Here is a 17,995-nt window from a genome sequence, read left to right as displayed (position 1 = left end):
ACAGGGAAAAGGGGGCACAAAGAAATACTTTTCTTTCTTATTCTCATTTAAAATGTCTAGCTTTTAATAAATAATTATCCAAATCTTACACCCAATGTTTTAATCTGATGTCAAATGTATAGAAGTCCATTATTGTATATAGTAACTATTAAGTCTAATATACCCTAGTAAGCTATAGTATTTTTTCCTTTGGGACGGTACCATCTGCAGTTCTGTTGAAGAAAGATGTTGAATCTTAATTATTGTGGAAAAATAATTGATTTCTGTGCATTTTTTTTCCACATGCGTTAAATTAAAGTTGATTACCCCGATTAAGTATCACAAGGTGGAGGGTGGTTCCCTATTTTTTTGCTGGGAGTTGGCAGCCCTATTAGTTAGAAGAAATATTAAACAACCTAAGTACTCTTTAAAATACCAGAATAGGGAGGATGGAGTAGGTTTAAGTTTATTAGATTGATCAGTTTTGCCGAACTATGAAATATTTTGGGTGTAGTGTATTTTTTACATACAGGTATAACAGCATAGCTTTAGTGTTGTTGTTTATTTAAACTTGAGTATGAACTTATACAAAATGCAGCAATATATATATATAAAAAAAACATTTTATTGATTAAGAAATACACTATATCGGATTCATATTGGTATTGGCAGATATCCAAATTTATGATATCAGTATCGGTATCGGACATTAAAAAGTGGTATCGTGCCATCTCTAATAAACACTTGAATAAACAAACTAATTGATTTATTGATTCATTAATAATAATAATAAAGCAGGCCCAATGCAGCAGTTTATACAATATGCTAGGATTCAAGTAACATGAAAAATTAAGCTGGCTAGAAAAAAAACTTGCAAACTGAGCTGTAAAACTAACCCTCTCCAAAAAGAAAAGCAGAGCATTTCTTGATGTCCAGAAAACTATGAACACAACAGGCACAAATGTCTCGATGAATTTGGTGGTTTGTTCAGGTTTTATTTGATGTTTAACAGAACAGCAGCAAACATATAATGCTGGACCCTTTTCTTTTTAAGAAACTGAAGCCAAAGATCTAAATGAGCAAAAAAAAAAAAAAGATTTAATAAACTATCAACACCTGTCAGGTACCTCCTGATGACCTGTTAACTAAAGTAATAGGGACAATTTTTCAATAATATTTTCACATAAAAGATAGAATAATAGAAAACAGAAAATTAAAACTGTGCTCTTCACCAGCCTGTACAAACAAAACATTAACTGAAAGGCTGGGAGACAATTTATGAATGAAGACATATCATTTACAACAAAAGGTACCACACGGTGATTAGTTTAGTTTCTGAACTAGTAGGATCAAAAACATTGGCTTGTTCTCCACAGTGATGTGTTAAAATAATCAGTAGATCAGGTCCATCAGTCAGAAACGGAGCCTTGAGACATCTGAGATGACGTTGTTGAAGCTCTTTGTCGACGTTTCTCATAATATTTCTACAAAAAAACAGAAAAGTGAGAAACCAAACATCGTTAGGCCAAGAGTGTGATTTTGTGTACTGAATGGTGTGTGCGCATGCGTACCTGCAGGTTGTTGTAGTGTTTCTGGCTGCAGCAGTGGAGTTCCTTGGCGGTCTTCTCATTCAGGTAGAAAACAGAGCAGATGTTACAGAAAAATCCTGATTTTGGGATCACAAACTCCTGACCTGCAGAGGAGTAGAAACAGGAAAATTAGACAAGTGTTAACACAGCATTTGAATCGCGTGCGTGTGTGTTTATGTGTGTGTCTCACCGAGGGGGCTATTGGGGTTGAACTGAGGCAGTCTGAAGTCTGCTACAACACACGGAGACTGAGAGCGAGATCGCTTTGCCTCAGGTCCGACAAGCTCCCTCCTGCGTTTACCCACAACTGAAAATGGAAAGAGCAACACCTTAATCATCAACAAATCTGCTGCAGGAGCCACCGGGTTTATAAAATATTAAATTATAACTTAAGTAATTAAACAAATGATTTTTGATTTATTTGAAAAGGTGAAATGTTTGTCAGCCTCTTTATTAGGTACACTTGTTTTACTGCTCATTAATGTAAATCTCTAATCGGCCAATCACATGGCAGCAACTCAGTGATGTAGGTATGTAGACATGGTCAGATGACCTGCTGAAATTCAAACTGAGCATCAGAATGAAGAAGAACACTGGGTTCAACTTCTCTAAGCTAAGAACGCAAAACTGAGGGTACAATTCACACAAGTTCAGCAACGCTGTAAAATAAAAAAAAAGTCTCAATTTCTGCTGTGACATTAGGATGGTAGGGTCAGAAAGCTTGGATCCATCCTCCCTTGTATTATTCTTGGCACACACTGGGGCCCTTAGCACCAACCACATATGTAAAACATATTACTACCACCACAAGGTAGTGGTAATGCATCTCAAGGCTGTTGGTAATCACTGAAGAAGGAAAAAAACTACCAGGCATCACGCAGGCTGAATGTATGTAGCACAGTAAGGAACACAAACATGAGATCAGAGCCATAAAATATCACAATTTTTCTTTTTATATTCAGTTTACTGTGTTTTCCCTGTCAGAGTGATGTATTTTGTTGATTTAAAGCAGCTCTTTGTACCTTTAATGCCAACCGTGCTCCATCCATCCTTCTCCTCTCCCTGCTCTGTCTCCTTATCAGGACACGTAGACTCTGGCTGCTGTCCAGCAGGGGCAGGTGCAGCATCAGGCTGGGTCTCTGCTTCCTCTTCGGTCCTCTGGCTCTCCGCCTGGCCGTCACCTGGCGGCGCAGATGAGTCTCGGTCCTGTGATAATGTGGGATTAACAGAAGCTGGAAGCAGTGGTTCTGTTGTTTCCTCCTCTTCCGTCTCATCTTTTGTGCTCTCTGGTTTCCCTCTAGCAGATTTTCTCACTGTGGGAGGAAACAACAGATTAATTAAGCTTCATGTCTCAGAGCTCTGACACGACTTTATCCCAGATGCCAGCCACTGGAGAATATATGTACGGATGTTACATATTTAAAATACAAAATATGAGTAACTGTATTCCATTATAGTTACCGCTTAAATAGGTGATAATTTATTGAAATAAATGGATTAAACTGCCGTATTTTTCTGTTTCATATGTTAGGCCCTCTCTACTTTTGGTACATTGCTGGAAACCCAAACAAAACACACAATAAGAGGGTCTAATGTAAGCATCCTGTGTATGTGCGTCAGTTACACGACCCGGAGACAGCACAACGGAACCAGCAGTGCATGGGCAGGAATGCATTTCTTACTTGGAAATTCCTACACCACTTCATAAAGAAGAAAGGGATGGGTGAAATTTGAAAGTGCAATGCAAACTCTCTTTGCCAGCAACCAAGGTGCTCTCAGCATCCAAAGACTGCAACCTAAAGAAAGGTCTGGAAGTTCTTTTTTAAAAACTAACGTTAGCCTGCTGCAACTACCTTGCTTTAGTTGTGGTAGCTTCCTGGGTTATGCACCACTTCAGTATCTACGTGACTTATTACTATTACTGAAGGCTACTCGCCACCGAGCAAACATCTTATCTTACAGGGAGTGCAGAATTATTAGGCAAATGAGTATTTTGTCCACATCATCCTCTTCATGCATGTTGTCTTACTCCAAGCTGTATAGGCTCAAAAGCCTACTACCAATTAAGCATATTAGGTGATGTGCAACTCTGTAATGAGAAGGGGTGTGGTCTAATGACATCAACACCCTATATCAGGTGTGCATAATTATTAGGCAACTTCCTTTCCTTTGGCAAAATGGGTCAAAAGAAGGACTTGACAGGCTCAGAAAAGTCAAAAATAGTGAGATATCTTGCAGAGGGATGCAGCAGTCTCAAAATTGCAAAGCTTCTGAAGCGTGATCATCGAACAATCAAGCGTTTCATTCAAAATCGTCAACAGGGTCGCAAGAAGCGCGTGGAAAAACCAAGGCGCAAAATAACTGCCCATGAACTGAGAAAAGTCAAGCGTGCAGCTGCCAAGATGCCACTTGCCACCAGTTTGGCCATATTTCAGAGCTGCAACATCACTGGAGTGCCCAAAAGCACAAGGTGTGCAATACTCAGAGACATGGCCAAGGTAAGAAAGGCTGAAAGACGACCACCACTGAACAAGACACACAAGCTGAAACATCAAGACTGGGCCAAGAAATATCTCAAGACTGATTTTTCTAAGGTTTTATGGACTGATGAAATGAGAGTGAGTCTTGATGGGCCAGATGGATGGGCCCGTGGCTGGATTGGTAAAGGGCAGAGAGCTCCAGTCCGACTCAGACGCCAGCAAGGTGGAGGTGGAGTACTGGTTTGGGCTGGTATCATCAAAGATGAGCTTGTGGGGCCTTTTCGGGTTGAGGATGGAGTCAAGCTCAACTCCCAGTCCTACTGCCAGTTTCTGGAAGACACCTTCTTCAAGCAGTGGTACAGGAAGAAGTCTGCATCCTTCAAGAAAAACACGATTTTCATGCAGGACAATGCTCCATCACACGCGTCCAAGTACTCCACAGCATGGCTGGCAAGAAAGGGTATAAAAGAAGAAAAACTAATGACATGGCCTCCTTGTTCACCTGATCTGAACCCCATTGAGAACCTGTGGTCCATCATCAAATGTGAGATTTACAAGGAGGGAAAACAGTACACCTCTCTGAACAGTGTCTGGGAGGCTGTGGTTGCTGCTGCACGCAATGTTGATGGTGAACAGATCAAAACACTGACAGAATCCATGGATGGCAGGCTTTTGAGTGTCCTTGCAAAGAAAGGTGGCTATATTGGTCGCTGATTTGTTTTTGTTTTGTTTTTGAATATCAGAAATGTATATTTGTGAATGTGGAGATGTTATATTGGTTTCACCGGTAAAAATAAATAATTGAAATGGGTATATATTTGTTTTTTGTTAAGTTGCCTAATAATTCTGCACAGTAATAGTCACCTGCACACACAGATATCCCCCTAAAATAGCTAAAACTAAAAACAAACTAAAAACTACTTCCAAAAACATTCAGCTTTGATATTAATGAGTTTTTTGGGTTCATTGAGAACATGGTTGTTGTTCAATAATAAAATTATTCCTCAAAAATACAACTTGCCTAATAATTCTGCACTCCCTGTATGTTAACATAAGTCTTTTCTCCCCTACAGTAAATATATTGTCTATTCAGACAGATTTGGGCTTACAAGCCAAAAACAAACAGGAATTTGCAGGATGTGATTGCTACATTCATGTAGTTGTGAAAAGCAATGACAGTATATTAAGTAATCCGAAGTATTCAGAATACGTTACAAACTACATTTTGGTGCATGTATTATGTAATCTGTAGTGGAATACATTTTAAAAGTAACCTTCCCAACACTGACCCGGGGTCTGCCTGGTTCTCTTCCTGGGTCGACCTCTTGTCCTGGTAATTACCGCCTCCTTCTCCACAGTCTCTCCCACCTCGTCCACCATCACAAAATTGAAACTCTCCTCTAAAACAAGAAATTAGAGGTCACAGGCAGTATTGACCGTAAAAACTTTCATTTCGTGTTGAAATATACCCAAGTTAAATGCTGTGTTCTAACAGGGCGATGTGGGAAAATCTCCATTTAAATAAAACTATTTCTGTCAAGCATAAAGTTTCCTGTTTCTCCTAAGAGATGATATAGGATTAAGTTTAATCTAAATGCTTTTGTTGAAGTTGAACTAGTTGAATGAGACAATTCTTAGCAGGGTAGATGACTACCTTGCTCAGAAGCAAGACAAATCCTGTTTTTCCAACTTTCCTAGAGGACTTCCTAACTCTGGTCTAACCACATGATTAGGTTAGTGTCTGATTGTCAACAGTCTTTTGCATTGTCTGTCAAAACACGGATGAATCAAACTTTGTTGACTTTACTGTGACTGTATTTCACGTCGCTGTAGAGGAATGTTTTTGCACACTAATACTTTTTATTGCTTTATCAGCAGCTCCTGCTCTTTATTTCTATTTCATTGTGCTCTGGATCAGTAAAATATCAATCTAACTCACTTTTGGAAGCAGGGATTGCTCTTAATGTCTCTATTAAGTTTGATGGAAGCAAACTGATTTAAACTTCAGATTTTCTGGTTATTCAACCCATAAATCGTAACCCGGCTTCCACACAAACTAATGTTGTCTTTTAACTTCATGTTCTTTAGTCTTTTAGATTCTTCCTTTGGATCAAATACACAGAAAAAGTGAATTTGAACAGCCTTTAAACACCTGAAGATACTTTAAAATTATTTAAATGGACTGATAAATCCAAATACATGACACCAACCAGGGCTCCACACTAACTTGTTTCCACGGTTGCACTGGTGCCAGCACAAAAGTTAGGCGCACCCACATTTTTCAACTGCATCACTTAACACCGCAGTTTTACATGTGCATTTTTTTTGGGGGGGGGGATTGATGTCCATACAGACAATATTGATTTGTAAATGATTAACTAACAATCTTGTGCTTGTGCTTAAAGTTCTTTGGCAATATTGTAGACAACATTAAACTTAATCATCTCGGCCTCCTCTGATGACCTGTTTGCTGCTGGCTGCCGCTGAAACGCAGTGGGGAGAGGGGACACTTGGAATGTGCATTTATCACGACATATGTGTTAAATAATAAAAATAAAAAAACATAATGTGTTTTCTGGATACATTTTTCATGGCTCTGTGTCAGAGCACTGGCTATGAATTTCACATGGATCAGGCCTTAATAAAAAATGTATCAATAGTTCTTTTCATCTTTTCTCATTACCCACAGCTACATCCACTTCTGTCAGGCCTAGGCTGCTCACTAGGGCTGGGTATCATCACCATCCATCCATCCATCTTCATCCGCTTTATCCGGGGCCGGGTCGCGGGGGCAGCAGCCTAAGCAAAGAGGCCCAGACCTCCCTCTCCACAGCCACCTCCTCCAGCTTATCCGGGGGAATACCAAGGCGTTCCCAGGCCAGCCGAGAGATATAATCTCTCCAGCGTGTCCTGGGTCTGCCCCGGGGCCTCCTCCCGGTGGGACATGCCTGGAACACCTCACCCAGGAGGCGCCCAGGGGGCATCCTTGTCAGATGCCCGAACCACCTCAGCTGGCTCCTTTCGATGTGGAGCAGCAGCTGCTCTACTCTGAGCCCCTCCCGGATGGCCGAACTTCTCACCCTATCTCTAAGGGAGAGGCCAGCCACCCTTCGGAGGAAGCTCATTTCTGCCGCTTGTATCCACGATCTCGTTCTTTCGGTCACTACCCACAGCTCGTGGCCATAGGTGAGGGTAGGGACGTAGATCGACCGGTAAATTGAGAGCTTCGCTTTTACACTCAACTCCCTCTTCACCACGACGGACCGGTGCAGCGTCTGCATTACTGCAGCTGCAGCCCCAATCCGTCTGTCGATCTCCAGCTCCCTTCTCCCATCACTCGCGAACAAGACCCCGAGATACTTGAACTCCTCCACTTGGGGCAGGAACTCATCCCCGACCCGGAGTGGGCACTCCACCCTTTTCCGGCTGAGAACCATGGCCTCAGATTTGGAGGTGCTGATCCTCATTCCCGCTGCTTCACACTCGGCTGCAAACCATTCCAGTGCGAGCTGGAGGCCCTCACCCGATGAAGCCAACAGAACCACATCATCTGCAAAAATCAGAGATGAGATTCTGAGGCCACCAAAGCGAAAGCCCTCCGCCACTTGGCTGCGCCTAGAAATCCTGTGCATAAAAATTATGAACAGGACCGGAGACAAAGGGCAGCCCTGGCGGAGCCCATCACCCACCGGGAACGAGTCCGACTTATTGCCGGCAATGCGAACCAAGCTCTTGCAACGGTTATATAGGGATCGAATGGCCCGTAGCAATGGGCCAGACACCCCATACTCCCGCAACACCTCCCACAGGACACCCCGAGGGACACGGTCGTATGCCTTCTCCAAGTCCACAAAACACATGTAGACTGGTTGGGCAAACTCCCATGCACCCTCAAGTATCCTGGAGAGGATAAAGAGCTGGTCCAGTGTTCCGCGACCAGGACGAAAACCGCATTGTTCCTCCTGTATCCGAGGTTCGACTAGCGGACGAACTCTCCTTTCCAGCACCCTGGCATAGACTTTCCCAGGGAGGCTGAGGAGTGTGATCCCCCTGTAGTTGGAACACACCCTCCGGTCCCCCTTCTTAAAGATGGGGACCACCACCCCGGTCTGCCAGTCCACAGGTACTGCCCCTGATCTCCACGCGACATTGCAGAGGCGTGTCAACCAGGACAGCCCTACAACGTCCAGAGCCTTCAGGAACTCGGGGCGGACCTCATTAACACCAGGGGCTCTGCCACCAAGGAGTTGTTTAACTGCCTCAGTGAACTCGCCCCCGGAAATTGGCGGGTCATTCCCCTCATCCCCAGACTCTGCTTCCTCCTCGGAAGACGTGTCAGTGGGATTAAGGAGGTCCTCGAAGTATTCCTTCCACCGCCTGACAATTTTCTCAGTCGACGTCAGCAGCGCTCCGCCAGCACTATACACAGTGCAGGTAGAGCACCGCTTTCCCCTCCTGAGACGCCTGACGGTTTGCCAGAATCTCTTCGAGGCAGTCCGAAAGTCTTTTTCCATGGCCTCTCCGAACTCCTCCCACACCCGAGTTTTTGCTTCAGCCACTGCCCGAGCCGCATTCCGCTTGGCCTGTCGATACCTGTCGGCTGCCTCCGGAGTCCCACAGGCTAACCAAGCCCGATAGGACTCCTTCTTCAGCCTGGTGGCTCCCTTCACCTCTGGTGTCCACCATTTGGTTTGGGGATTACCACCACGGCAGGCACCAACCACCTTGCGGCCGCAGCTCAATGCAGCAGCTTCGGCAATGGAGACGCTGAACATGGTCCATTCGGACTCAATGTCCCCAGTCTCCCTCGGAATGCTGTTGAAGCTCTGCCGGAGGTGTGCGTTGAAGATCTCGCGGACTGGGGCCTCTGCTAGACGTTCCCAGCACACCCTCACTACGCGTTTAGGTGCACCAGGTCTGTCCAGCGTCCTCCCCCGCCACCTGATCCAACTCACCACCAGGTGGTGATCAGTTGACAGCTCAGCCCCTCTCTTTCCCCGAGTGTCCAGAACATATGGTCGCAGGTCTGCTGATACGATTACAAAATCGATCATCGACCTACGGCTTAGAGCGTCCTGGTGCCACGTGCACTTATGGACACTCTTATGTTCGAACAGGGTGTTCGTTATGGCCAAACTGTGATTAGCACAGAAGTCCAATAACAAAGCACCGCTCGGGTTCAGATCAGGGAGGCCGTTCCTCCCAATCACGCCCCTCCAGGTCTCGCTGTCGTTACCCACGTGAGCATTGAAGTCTCCCAGCAGGACAACAGAGTCTCCAGGTGGAGCACCCTCCAGCACCCCCCCCAGAGACTCTAAGAAGGCTGGGTACTCTGAACTGCCACTCGGCGCATAAGCGCAGATGACAGTCAGGACCCGTTCCCCGACCCTAAGGCGCAGGGAACAAACCCTCTCGTCCACCGAGAAAAACCCCAACGTACCGGCAGCAAGCCGAGGGGATATTAGAATACCCACCCCAGCCCGCCGCCTCTCACCAGGGGCAACTCCAGACTGAGAGAGTCCAGCCCCTCTCCAGGAGACTGGTTCCAGAGCCCAAGCCATGCGTAGAGGTGAGCCCGACTATATCTAGCTCTCAACCTCACGCACTAACTCAGGCTCCTTCCCCACCAGAGAGGTGACATTCCATGTCCCTATTGCCAGTCTTGGCAGCCGGGGGTCAGTCCGCCAGGGCCTCCGCTCCTGGCCGCCACCCGACACACAATGCACCCGACCCCTATGGCGCCTCCTGCGGGTGGTGGGCCTGCGGGAGGATGGGCCCATGTCTCCTCTTCGGGCCGTGCCCGGCCGGGCCCCATGGACTAAGGCCCGGTATCATCACTGATTTATATAATCCATTTGATTCCAATTCACAAGGTCCCGATTCGATTCGACTCGTTTTTGCCTCAGACAGTCAGAAATATTATAATTTTGATCATTTATCAGTACTGATACTGTGAGACTTTATCAGAGGTGTGAGCATCACAGCAGATGCCTTTGTGTCAAAGTAACTGAGAATAAAACACAGAAAAACATGAAGGAGATTTTCCTGGCCTGGCTTTTTATAGCAGATAACCTTAAAAATATTCTGCAACTTTGCATAATTTTAAAAATTTTAAATCTCTTCAGTATTGAACAGCAGAAATTAGGCTTTGTTCTCCAAGGTCATTTAAGTAAAAAAAAACAAAAAACAGACAGCGGCCGACAGCGCTGTAAACAGCTGTACACTGGTGGGTAATAAGTGAATGAATAATGCAGAAAACTAATTTGAGATGGGAAACTGTTCTTGAAGTACAGAGAGAGAGAGAGAGACACAGAGAGAGAGAGAGAGAGAGAGAGAGAGAGAGAGAGAGAGAGAGGGTGTGTACATGAAGTGCGATTTTTATTGTGGTGGAAGCAAAACGGCAAAAGTAAGAGGGAATTCCTGACGATGTTTATCAAATCTGTAGCGTAGTTTGGATCTTCTTTTGCTGCTGGATTAGTGAATTTTGGTTGGACAGAGACAAAACCTGCAGCTCAGAATCTAGAAAAAAAAAGACGTAAACACAAAGCGCGAACCCGACGCATCAGAATCAGTGAGCTGTCGGCTCCCAGTCCATATCCGTCTACGTGCCGTCGGTGAGAAAGCCGAGAAAGAGAAAGCTGATTCTGATACGACGGGGTGATACGTGTGTTTACATCTTTGTGTGGAATCCGTTTACCTGCTTTCTCATTTGCTGTTTGGTGGTTGTTGAAATAGTTTTGTGAGCTTTAACCTGAGATTCTGGTGTTTCTGGCAAAATACATTTATATTTAAAACTCTATTCAGGATTTAATGAATCAATATCGCTTTATTCAAGCTACTCACCTCTCTCTATCCACCTGCACCATAATGTGGGCATCATGTGTCTGTTGTTGACCACACAGAGACTTTAAGAGTTGCAGACTTTTTTTGTTACTCGAACAGCTGGTTGCACCGTTGTGACCTAAGGTTTATTTTAGTCGCACCATTGAAAAATTTGGTCAAATTTGTGACGCACTCTAGAGCCCTGCCAACAAAATCTATGCTGTACACATTTGTTTCTCCTCCACAAAATCTGACCGTGCAAATCAAACTCTGTTCAGGTGATTTAAGTGTGTGGCTAGGATGCCTCCTGGGCAACTCCTAGGTCTGTGGTTTGGGGATGTCCTATTGGGAGGAGGCCCCGGGGCAGATCCAGCAATGAGGCTATCAGGGAAGTCTGAACTTTTGACTGCCCCCACGACCCGAACTCGAACAAGCAGTTAAAAAAATGGATGGATGGAGAATGAAACTGACCTGTTTCATCATGTTTGCGTTTAGCAGATCCTGATGTCTTCTCTGCTTCCTCTTCTACCTCAGCTGTTGTCGCAAAAGTCTAAAAACAAAGACACAAAGTCACGACCATCGAGTTTTCTGTTTTTACTAAAGAGGAAACAAAGATGCTCAAATAAATCTCAACATTACCTCTATGTCTGCGGCCTCCACCGATTGGCTCTCCTGTGTTGGTGGGCGGGGCTCCACTGTGCTTACCTCTGCCTTTTCCCCCTCCTCCTCTTCTTCTTCTTCAACAATCTCATCCAGAGTGATGAGCTCTGCAGGTTCTCCCTTGGTGATCTCCCTGCTCCAGTCCTGACCCTCCACTGCTCTTTCCTCCCCAGCATCATCTGCTCCCACCTCATCCAGAGTGACCAGCTCCAGGGTGTCTTCCTCCAGATTTGTCTTTTCTTCTGGTGCAGCAGCCTCACTTTGGAACCCAGTGGCCTCTTTAGTATCTGTTTTTGGCTTCTCTTCCTTCATTGCTGTACCAGACTCGTCTTCAGCAGATAGAGCATCACTAACCTCAGCAGTGTGATCCAAACACTCCTCTTTATCGACCACCTCCTCATCATCTGCCTTTTTTGGTGATGCTGAGTCTTTATCGTCTTTAGGCACTGTTGGCTCTTCTGTATTCTGGTCTTTCAAAGGCTCATTGTCAGCCGTCTCATCCTCAACTGAGTCAACAATCTGATAAATGGCCTCCTCCTCATCAGCCACTTTACTAGATGCAGCATTCTTCATGGCAGCTTGTTTTTTAGTTACTTTAGTGTCCTTCTTTGGTCTTCCCCTTCTTCTTTTTTCCGGAGTTTTGGCCCGTTCATCCTTAATAACTTCATCCTGCACTGGGTCTACTATTGTAAAGGTGGCATTCCCCTCGCTCTTCTTTGTTGGTGTGCTCTCTTTCACTTGAGTCTGCTGAGGTTCCTCCTTGTTTGGTTCCTGAGAATCTCTGGCAGGTGTCGGCCTCCTTCTCGTTGGTGTCTTGTCTTTTTTTGAGACGTCTTCTTTAGTTTCTCTTCTTCCTCTGGTTGACCTTGTTGTGATGGTTGGTTCGTTCATGGCAGCCTTACCCTCCACTGAGTCTAGGATCTCAGACGTAGATTCCTCTTCCCTGACGGTTTTTATACATGCAACTGTGGAAGTTGGCATCTTTTTATCTTCTTTGTTTCCTCTGGCCGACCTCCTTCTACCAGGCCTCTCTGTGGTGGAGACATCTTGAACAAATTCATCTTCAACAGAATCCACTACCTCAAAGATCATCTCCTCCTGTGTCTCTTTCTCCTCTCTTTTAGATGTTCTTGTTCTCGGTCTACCCCTCCTTGTTGGTCTTTCAGCTCGTTTAGCCACTTCAACGTCTTTCTTGGTTTTTTCCTCCTTGTTCTCAGCCTCTGCCTCGGTCTCTGTGGTCGGTGGCTCTTCTTCCACAGAATCAATTACCTGGTAAGCTTCTTCCTCTTCTTCAGTTCCTTCAGTGACTGCTTTCGAAGTATTAAGTTTCTTCTCGTCATCTTCTCCTCTGGTGTGATCATTGACTGAATCTAACTTCTCAGAGGCTTTCTGTTTAGTAACATCTGCTGAACTGCCTTTGTTTTCTTGTTCTTCATTATTTGGAGTTTGGCAAAATGCTTTGGAAGCTTTGCTTGATTTTTCTGAGAGCATCTCCTCATTCATTTCTTTTCCATCTCCACTGGACCTTGGAGTTTGGTTCATGCTTGGATCCAACCCTTCTTTTTTATCAGCTGCATCTGGTTCTTGAATCTTTTCTTCAGACAGCTGCTTTGCTGTGGCACCTTCATCTTTGACCAGATGACTGTCCTCTTGGACTGTACTGGCTTGGTCTTCACTAACGTTGTCTATCACATAGAGAGGAGCATCCGTTTCAGTTTTACTGGACCCCTCTGAGCCTTTATCATCAATGCTGTTCAAGACCTGACTTTCCCCCTCATGCAAACTCTGGGTTTGCTCAGGCCCTGATGACTCTGTTTTAGACTCTTGGTTTGAGTCTTCATCTATCTGTTCATCTGTTGGCTCGTCGATTGAATCAAGGATCTGGTAACTTTCACCATCATCTTCCTCCTGTGGATATTTCCCCGCATTGTCTTTTTCCCCATCTTCTTTGCTTTTCTTTGACTCGTTGTGTACGTCATCCTTACATTCAGTCTCCAGAGTTTGTGTTTGGCTCGTCATCCCTAATCCCTCTCCCTCTGCAGGTGGCTGTGTCTCTGATGATGTTTCCACTTTAGTTTGATTTTCCTTTGCTGACACTTTGAGGTCAGACTTTGTTGCTGCACTCTCCTCTGTTAGCTCTGCAGCAGCGGTTGATGCCATTTTTGAACGGGTCCTATAACCCGAGGACGAAGAATGCGACAATTTGTCTGGAGGTTTGCTTGGCTGCGTTTTCTCACCAGAAAAGGAAACAGGCTTACTGACACTCACAGAGGATTTGGGTTTGGTGGATTCAAATGAGTCTTTACTTTTTCGTAGTGAGGAGGTTGAACTGCTTTTCTCAGAAGATTCCGTGGGCTTGGATGAGGGAGAGGCTGAGCTGCTGGAGTCTTTGGAGGACCCTGCTGAGGTTCGTTTGGAAGCAGGAGATGCAGCTGAGCTTTGACTTTCCGCATTCTCTGTGGACTTTGGCTTAGTTGAAGAGGAGCTTTCATCATTGGGGTCTGCGTCTGCTGCGTCATCGTTAATTTCATCAACAGTGACAAAGTCGTCCACATTGAAATCCGGCTCACCAAAAGGGCGGCTCTCTGAAGAAACTTTCTTCTCTAAATTATCAACTTGAACCTAGATGGAAAAACCAAAAACAGTCTGTGGAGCCATGAAACAGCTTACGCTATAATCAGAGTGTAACTATCACAAATATAACCTTACTGACATTGTATATGGTTCCTTGTATGTAGAAAACTTACTATAATATACCAAATGTCTCCTCCTATATGATCAGGATGTCAGTAAACAAATTATGCCCCTCAGAAATGGCCATTTTGTAGCATTTACATACCTATAACACCTTAGAAAAGCATCACATTTTAATTTAACAACAATAATGGTTAAGAGGCCATGTAAGAATAGGCAGTGAAAGACAATCTACACTGAAAAAACAGCGTTGAATTTTGTCAGTGTGATTAAGTGTTTGAGTTAACCAACAACCCCCCCCCCCACAATAACCAAACAAAACAAAACGAAACACCAAACATTAATACTTCATTACTATTTTAAATAGGCCACCAAAGAGGGGTAAGAAATCCTCGTGGGTCTGATGAACGTTTACCTTTCTGTTTGGTGTGTCTTCATCCTGTGCCCTACTAGGGCTGCTGCTTTTGCTCTAGAAATGAAGATAAGATAAGAAAAAAAAATTAAACCGAACTGATTTCGCGTTATTCTGTGCTGGTTTTGGCAAGCGCTAAAATATAGCCTAAAATGTGTTTAGTGAGTGGTGATGCTAAGGACTGGACATGCACAAGCTTACAAAAAAATAAATAAGACTATATGTAATGATGACCTTCGCTTTAATTTATCAGTTCCAGAAATAATGCAAATCTAAAAACTGTATCATCAGCATTAATTATTCATACAGCCTGCAGCTTTACCGCAACAATCGACAGTGTACTACTATACAATGCTCATATGTAATCTCCAACATAAGGCTTTTAGTGTCTTAAGATATTTTGGGACAACACAGTGAAATTTAAAGTGTTACCTCTCTGTCCTTGCTCTGTGCCCTACTTTCTCGACCCTGTCTATGCTCACGAAGCGCCGCTGTAATGGCCATGAAAACGTCCTCGTTGATGTGAGGAAGTTTTGAGTCTTTTTCCTCAGACTTGACTGGGCTTGTTGCTGAAGGAGCAGCGCTAGAAGCGGCGGGGGCGGCGTTTGCATCAGGAGTAGTGACCAAAGTTTGTGGTGGCCCCTCTTCCTTCACTGCTGCTTTCTGGCCTTCCTCACTTGGCTGCGGGACAGCGGTCGATTCTGCGGCCTTCTCGGTTTCCAGTTCGAGGTTAAGTGTGTTCTCACCCAAGTCTTGCAGACGCTGTTTCAGACTCTTCAAACTGAATTTAAAAGCAAAGATGCCATTAGGTTACTATGAAAGGAAGTTTGTTGTCACAAAATGTTAATGTGAAATAAGAAATTCCATTTCAAATTTCTAATCTAGAGTTGCTTATGTCTAAATCACACTCTTCTCTTTTTGCATCTTTGGGAACTGTTTACTATAGCACAACCTTGAGGAGTGTAGCAGTCATCATGACTGTTTTGACTCTGCCACTAAACCTGAAAATGAAAGATACTCACGACTCAATACGTCCGACTTTACTCCTATGAAGAGGAGAGAAAAAAGCACAAGGTCAGACAAGCATGAAGACACTTTAAAGAAAAAAAACACACAGTCTAAAATCAATTTCCTCTTTGTCTCACTTCTGATTGTGGGACACACTTACCAAGAAGATAAATAGTCCTTGGTGACATTGCTCTCCATCACCTGTGTTAATCCACCAGGTTCAGCCATCTCAATGCATATCTGAGAAAACAGAAAGATATTACATCAGTGACAGTACAATTGTTTTCTTCCTGAGGATATTTGAGCAACACAGTGGTACTCAAAGGGTGCGCTACAGGCCCAATTTGTGAAAGTAACAGGACAGAGGTCCTGGCGAGTTTCTTTACTGCCCTGTACGATAGTACAACTTTTTGTTAAAAGAACAAAAAAATCTTGGTGTTTCAAACTTGCAAATGGAAAATAAGCGCAAACATATTTCTATACTTTTGCAAAGTTTTTGATTAAAGAATAAAACCACTGAGCAAGAAACACTAAAAGAATAACTTAGTGCTGCCTCAAACTGCAGGCATCTTCCCTGCTAGATGGGCCAGGACGAAAGGCTGAACAGGTCATAAGATTATCACTTGGTTGAGAACTTAGTGCATTTCAGGCAGTCCTTCACCAGTATTTGCAAAGGCATGTAAAATTCAGATTGCCTGCCGCAGGGACTGTCTGTACATGGAATATTTAAACTTGCTCAACTAGTGTTAAAAAAAACAAAGTCTCCTTCAGACTCATTTAAAAAGTTTCTCAATATTAAAAGAGCAGCAGACACCATGACAAGCCTTGCAGATGTAAAACATGAAAAAGTTGCAGGTGTTTATGAAATTGTACCCTGTTGGCAAGCGGCAAGAATCTGACAAAAGCAGCAATGGACGCCACCACTTCCATGATCATCATGACAAGGTCCACATTCACCTCGGAGACCTCCACAATCAGCAGCCGGTCCTCCAGAGACTCAGACTGCGGAACATGCTGAAAAACAACCAGTGTTAAGATCAGGGAGACCCGAGCCTGCTGCTTTTACAGGGCAGATTTATGTGACTGCTGACTTACAGTGCTGCTCCATTTCATCATGCTTCTGTACATGCTCTCCTGTGAAAAGAGTAGAAGATGAAAGCGGATTACATCAATTACTTATCCTCTGTTTGTAAAATAACTATTGAATAACTCTCCTCCTGGTTAGAGTGTTTTTAATGTTCTATTGACCCCATTTCATAAGATAAATATTGGACTCCACTGTAAGTGAGAAGTAACTCGATCCTGGTTTGCATCTTTGTGGCAAAGGATTCATACTTCAGGACAGTAACGACATAATATATAACCAAAGTTTTGCAGGAACTATTTGATGCTTTTTGAGTCTCAGTGACTTTCTGCAAAAGTCGTCAGACCTCAATTCCTCTTAACATGTAGCTGTGGAGAGAGTTCTCACAAAGGGCCTGAATAGCTAGCCCGCAAGGAACCTTGAGATGGGAAACGCTGAGGCTAGAAGGTTAGCAGCAAGTGAAGTTTCAAAATAAGTGAGGGCATTGCTTAATAGTCAGTGAAACACTCCATAACCTATGTCTGGGTCTTTAACGTTTACACAGGACTGACTTCACAAGAAGCTCTATGGAAACTTTAAAGTGGTGGCGGAATGACGTGGGCTGTCGTCTATGAACAGAAAAGTGGATCAAGTTCATGCAGCTTTTGTGCTGCTGTCGCAAAAAGGAAGGAACAAATACAGACAAAATAATAATAAATACTTGATATGAAATTCATGCATATTTTTAGTTTTTCCATTTCTTATTCAGATATTTATCAATAAGTGACTTATATGTATGTATATATTGTGCTATTTCTTACTTCTTGTATTATCTGTCTTTGTTACTGTTTGTACTGTAACCAACATAATTCCCCCTAGGGATCAATAAAGTATTCTGAGTCTCATTCTATTAATATTAGCCCAGAGAAGGATGATGCTGTGCTCACTCCTTAGAGGAGAAATCTTTTTTGATTAGGATCTGTATAGTTTGAGTGAAACAGGAGCATGCCCCTGATTTAACAGCCCTCGATTTTTCAGCTCCAATATTAATACCTCACTTGAACCAGGATGCACGTCTTGTAAAACAACGTGGATTTTGAGCATCCACTCTCCAACTGTAACTGGATCTTTGAGGTAATCTCTGGCGAAATCGCAGCACGCATCCCAGCTGTTAAAAAACACAAAGGCCTGGAGAGGAAGAAAGGGGAAAAAATGATGCAGAGGAAACATTCGATATTAATCATTAAATTGAATTAAATTTGCAAATGCAAATTTCTCTGTATCAGCC

General features: G+C 43.8%; 1 protein-coding gene across 6 annotated transcripts in view; it reads right to left on the bottom strand.

Annotated features, from left to right (window-relative positions):
* Nucleotides 1-730: 730 nt before the first annotated feature.
* LOC120718577 (zinc finger protein 638-like) overlaps nucleotides 731-17,995 on the bottom strand; it is a 32,140-nt gene continuing 14,875 nt past the window's right edge. For 5 of the 6 annotated variants that reach the window (XM_040007125.1, XM_040007126.1, XM_040007129.1 and 2 more), the window contains 14 exons: nucleotides 17,761-17,895; nucleotides 16,740-16,778; nucleotides 16,518-16,658; nucleotides 15,805-15,884; nucleotides 15,659-15,682; nucleotides 15,069-15,417; nucleotides 14,640-14,693; nucleotides 11,510-14,152; nucleotides 11,342-11,420; nucleotides 5,338-5,448; nucleotides 2,591-2,881; nucleotides 1,759-1,875; nucleotides 1,551-1,672; nucleotides 731-1,463 (listed from right to left, as the gene is read on the bottom strand). In XM_040007125.1, coding sequence (XP_039863059.1) covers nucleotides 1,389-1,463; nucleotides 1,551-1,672; nucleotides 1,759-1,875; nucleotides 2,591-2,881; nucleotides 5,338-5,448; nucleotides 11,342-11,420; nucleotides 11,510-14,152; nucleotides 14,640-14,693; nucleotides 15,069-15,417; nucleotides 15,659-15,682; nucleotides 15,805-15,884; nucleotides 16,518-16,658; nucleotides 16,740-16,778; nucleotides 17,761-17,895 — 4,260 coding nt within the window. In that variant the 3' untranslated portion in view covers nucleotides 731-1,388. The remainder of the gene's footprint in view (nucleotides 1,464-1,550; nucleotides 1,673-1,758; nucleotides 1,876-2,590; nucleotides 2,882-5,337; nucleotides 5,449-11,341; nucleotides 11,421-11,509; nucleotides 14,153-14,639; nucleotides 14,694-15,068; nucleotides 15,418-15,658; nucleotides 15,683-15,804; nucleotides 15,885-16,517; nucleotides 16,659-16,739; nucleotides 16,779-17,760; nucleotides 17,896-17,995) is intronic. The other variant, XM_040007127.1, reaches the window with a different exon arrangement.

This window comes from Simochromis diagramma, unplaced genomic scaffold (genome assembly GCF_900408965.1).
Source record: "Simochromis diagramma unplaced genomic scaffold, fSimDia1.1 OVJJ01000531.1, whole genome shotgun sequence".
Classification (NCBI taxonomy): Eukaryota; Metazoa; Chordata; class Actinopteri; order Cichliformes; family Cichlidae; genus Simochromis; species Simochromis diagramma.
This window is presented reverse-complemented; position numbering and strand designations above follow the sequence as displayed.